Source organism: Salvelinus sp. IW2-2015, unplaced genomic scaffold, assembly GCF_002910315.2.
Source record: "Salvelinus sp. IW2-2015 unplaced genomic scaffold, ASM291031v2 Un_scaffold5039, whole genome shotgun sequence".
Classification (NCBI taxonomy): Eukaryota; Metazoa; Chordata; class Actinopteri; order Salmoniformes; family Salmonidae; genus Salvelinus; species Salvelinus sp. IW2-2015.
Window position 1 is genome coordinate 26369 of NW_019946307.1, and position 5122 is coordinate 31490.

Consider the following 5122-nt stretch of genomic DNA (forward strand, 5'->3'; position numbering starts at 1 on the left):
CCGCWCCCATTGCTGAGGGCAAGGCCAGGTTTTAATGTACTGTAACTTCAAGCCCTAGCTTCCTCTGTCTTTTAGGGTGTTTCTTACTGCAATAAAAAACTTTTTTGATTATATAAAAAAAAAAAATTTGATTATTATTTTTGAGGATCATTAGTGCTTGTGTTTATATGACAAAGATCCCGCCGCTAGTCTATATTCAGCTTGCTGCTGGGTCTAATCAAACGTCTTCATGAATGAGCATGCTGTGTGAGTTAAGTTTATGTGGACCAAGGCAATCGTACTGCCGAACTAATGGCCAAAGGCTAATAATACTAATCCAAGGCTTGTAAGCTTGTGAGTGATGCTGTTGGGTGTTTCAGTTTCAGTATGTTTGAATTGCTGTAATAAAAACAGTTATTTGCATCTCCTGCCTGCTCGCTCACTCGCTGACTGGCTCTTTATTTCCTGTTTATGGTTTGACAGCTTCAATGGTTTTCAATCATACCTTATTTATCTGCTGTATGACAGCCTTTCAACTCCAAACCAACCACATTCACTACTGTAGTGGTGTATAGTACATTATCAATATATTGATTTTTGGTGTGTTAACGTACTGCCTCATTGACGGATGTAGGGTTCCTGCACACAAATATACAGTTTCTTTGTCAAATTGTCAAAGATTTCAGCCACCAAAGTCATAGACTATTCTCTCTGCTACTGGATGGCAAGCGCTACTGTTCTACCAAGTCTGGAACCAACAAAACCCTGAACAGCTTCTACCACCAAGCCACAATACTGCTAAATAGTTAAGTAGTTAACCAAATAGCATCCTAAAGTGATCAGAAATCTCAACTAGCAAGCAAGTCGCAGGAATGAAGAATTGAGTGCGTGCGCATTCATGCGAAGAATTCTGTCAGAGGGRAGCTTTTCGGCACAACACCAACACCCAAAATGAGTACCGCTAACTATTTCAGTCCGAGTCAAGCATTGATCATCAATACGCTTTATGASTTGGCCTTGGAAACTGAACTGACATTAGTTATTGCCATGGGAATAGAGGAGGACTTGGCCAACAGTTGTTCTCACAGCCTTGTGGCTTGCGTGATGGTGTGACTTGCGGCAGGAGACGCAATATGTTTGCCAAATACAGTTTTTTTTAATCCACTTGGTCAAACCAAGGTTACATTTCACAATATCTCCTTTGTACTAAAACTATATCAAATTGTCTTGGTCACATACACATATTAGGCAGATGTTATTGCAGGTGTAGCGAAATGCTTGTAGGATCCGACGAATGCCTAAAAAAATCCGTTCTTACATCTGAATGACTGCGTCTTTGTCTCTACGTGGATTCAACTGGTTGTACCTGCTCCTTTAAACCTCTTTTATACCTTTAGTAATTTAAAGGTACAAAAGTACAAGTATTAGATAATATMTTTCATAAACATAGCGGAACCCTTAGTCACAGTGTTTTGACTTGCCAGTTAAATGAATGACAGACAGCCACTTGTGTAAGGAAAGTGCTAACAACATGCTAACATAATTTTCCACACTCGTCAGTCAGGTTTTCAATGTCACTCTCTGGGAGGGCTGCTTGTAGTATTGGTAGCTTAGCAGGATCAATTCACTTTTAGTAAACTATAATATTTTAGACAGTATCCTTACATAACTTAAACATCACAGGAGGTTGGTGGAACCTTATTTTGGGAGAACGGGCTTGTGGTAATGACTGGATCAGAATCAGTGGAATGGTCTTAAATACATCAAACACATGGTTTCCTTGTGTTTGATACCATTCCATTTACTCCATTCCAGCCATTATTATGAGCCRTCCTCCCCTCAGCAGCCTCCTGTGTTGAAAATAGGACTATTGTTTAGTTTTAAACATTTAAAATGAAATGTTGGGTAATTACAAATTATGATTTTAATAATTGAATCAGGGGTGTCATATATGCTTAGTCATGATTAATGATGAATTGTTGATAATGATAGGTTGAGGGCAGAGTCATGAACACAACAGACCCCCTGCAGAAGCTTCTCACAACTGTACACCGGGTATTACATAGAGACAGACAATTAAATTTGGATCTTTAATTAGCAAGTGAGCACAAATGACAGCAATCAAGCCCCAAAGGTTAAAAACCAGCAACAAATGTAACATTAAGTTGACAATAATATGCACTAACTAAATAGTGCATATGAGAMTGTCTCTCCTATGAACCAATTACCTAAGACAATAACATAATTTCACTCAAATCAAATATGACCTAATATTTGGMTTTCTTAAACAACAATACTGCCTTATCTTTGTAGAACTCACTTAATTCTAGGGAAGCTGTCTCCGCACTGATTTTACAACACTTCATTCCAGACTGTGTAGAGACATAGTGTAAAGAGTGTAAATGGCGCCATCTACTGGGTAACAATAACAACGCTGGTACATCTACTAATTGTGAGCAGTTTGCCATGCTGAAACCCAGATTACATAGTATTGTCCTTCCGTCAATAAATACATTAGGAAATTAATATAGGCCATAAAAAAGTATTGTTTTACTTTGTCTTTCAAAATATGTTCAAACATAGACATAAACCACAATTGTGCATTAACCAAAGACAGAACTGCATAAAAGCAACAACCGATATATCATATTCATAAACAATAMACAGCAAGTAGAAACAGTTGACATTACAGTAGTTACCATTTAAATAAACACTTTTGTTATTTTACATTGATTATTCCATGTAAGGCTTATGGAAACATTCAATAAAGATGGCATAGGTACATTGATAAATGTATCAGACTACGCTAGGGTTCACAGCAATAGCAGTCTCCACCASAGGGTCTCGTCCTCACATGGTGAAAGAAGATGCATTGTCTGTAGAGGAACCATCCATAGACTTGCGGACAGTGGAGACATACATCTCTGACGTGGCCCTGGAGAAGCGTCGGGGATTCATGACCCTCTTCCCAATGCACCACACATCCTCCACAATCTTCCTGAAGTGGTTCCTGAACTTCACCCCGATGAAGGCGTATAGGACCGGGTTGAGGCAGCAGTGCAGGTAGGCCACCGTTTCCGTCACTGTCTTGGCCACCTCGGTGGCATCCACGTGACTGCAGGCCAGGTTCTGGAACTTGTTGACCGTGTCGTAGAGCAGCGCGACGTTGTAGGGCAGATGACAGATGATAAACACGACCACCACAGCCAGCACCACGCGCACCGCCTTGTGCCTCTGGAAGTTCTTGGCACGCAGCAGCGTGACAATGATGTTGGCATAGCAGAAACCCATGACCAACAGGGGCAGCAAGAAGCCCACCGCCATCTGGGTGCTCGGGACCAGGATCTTCATCTGACGGGCTGTGGCGTTGTCTGGGAACCKGAAGTTGCAGACTACATAGTCCTCCTCCTCTAAGAATATGGTGTTCTCCAGATYAAACGGTGTTGTAGCATTGTTGTAATCATAGTTGTCATAATCATTTCCAAGGGTGCTGTGTGCAGGCACATAACGCTCGTAGTAGACAAAGGTGGGGACAGAGAGGAGCAGGGCCAGGCTCCAGACTGCAGCGCAGATGATGCGGCTGAAGATCAGGGAGCGGAGCCGGAAGGAGCGACGGGCCTGGACGATAGCAATGTAGCGGTCGGTGCTAATACAAGCTAACAGCAGCATGCCACTGTACAGGTTGACGCTGTAGGCCCCGCGGAGAACCTTACAGGCCACCGTCCCCATGGCCCAGCCACTCTGCTCATTGTAGATGATCAGGGGTAGAGCCGCCACAAACAGCATGTCTGCTATGGCCACGTTCAGAAGGTAGACGTCCGTCATGGACTTGGCCTTCTTGTAGAAGGCGTAGGTGACGATCACCAGGATGTTGCCCAGTAATCCCAGGATGCAGATGACAGAGTGGATGTAGAGTCGCACCACTGTCTCCACACTGTTGTTGTCTTCCATATTACATGGCTCCACCACATCATAGTCATACGCCACTGAATTGTTAACTGTTTCCTCGCCATTATCCGTATGGTTCATTTTCTCCTATGGATAGAGAGAGCACTCAGAGAAGAACAGGTCTTTCATTTAATAACACACTTGGAATTTATTTCAACATATAGTATGTACTCATGGCACCCCCCCCCCCCCCAAAAAGCATTTCTGTTTTATTGAAATGTATCCTATCACTATCAACTACTGTATACGTATATTATTTTAACTATGAAGCAAAATTCTGATTGTAGTTAATTAACTCCTTACAAAGGTGTGACTGAAGTAATCTGGAGTCGAATAGGGTTGGCAGTGTGGTGCGATTCAGGAAAGGAAATTTGCAGAGAACCAGGTCACATAACCCCAATCTTGCTGACTGTGACCCAAATTTTTCTTTAAATGCACGAGTGTGGTTAAGTATCTGAAGTGAACAACTGGGGTTGGCTTTCAATACGCACAGTACTTCATGTCAGTATTGAGACTTTTAGGGGCAATGCTGGCATTATCAATTGGCAATTCATTGTACATTTGTATTGAAAAAAATCTGTGTTTTGAATATAAAAATGTCTCAATGTTATTGACAAAGACATGACATTGTTGTTCTGCTTCTGGTTGTTGTTCCTACTATTCACTTCTGCATGGTGGCTGTTCCAAAGCATAAAGATTACATGGGGTGGCAAAACAACCACAGCAAGGCAACAATGGTTGATTCATCATCTCGCCTGACTTCCCTGATCAAATGTCAACTGAAGCACATGATCAGCTAAGTGGATATTGGAGAAATTAATATACAGTGGGGAGAACAAGTATTTGATAACCTGCCAAATCGGCAGTGTTTCCTACTTACAAAGCATGTAGAGGTCTGTAATTTTATCATAGGTACACTTCAACTGTGAGAGACGGAATCTAAAAACAAAAATCCAGAAAATCACATTGTATGATTTTTTAAGTAAATAATTTGCATTTTATTGCATATTAAGTATTTGATACATCAGAAAAGCAGAACTTAATATTTGGTGCAATTACAGAGATCATACGTTTTCCTGTAGTTCTTGACCAGGTTTTGCACACACTGCAAGCAGGGTTTTGGCCCACTCCTCCATACAGACCTTCTCCAGATCCCTTCAGGTTTCGGGCTGTCGCTGGGCAATCCGGACTTCAG

General features: G+C 41.7%; 1 protein-coding gene across 1 annotated transcript; it reads right to left on the reverse strand.

The window, feature by feature from the left end:
* Window positions 1–2055: 2055 nt before the first annotated feature.
* On the reverse strand, window positions 2056–4807 carry LOC112077910 (C-C chemokine receptor type 6). Its single transcript, XM_024144314.2, has one exon. It carries the CDS (start codon window positions 4006–4008, stop codon window positions 2830–2832), a length of 1179 nt encoding a protein of 392 aa, XP_024000082.1. The 5' UTR covers window positions 4009–4807; the 3' UTR covers window positions 2056–2829.
* Between the last annotated feature and the right edge of the window lie 315 nt (window positions 4808–5122).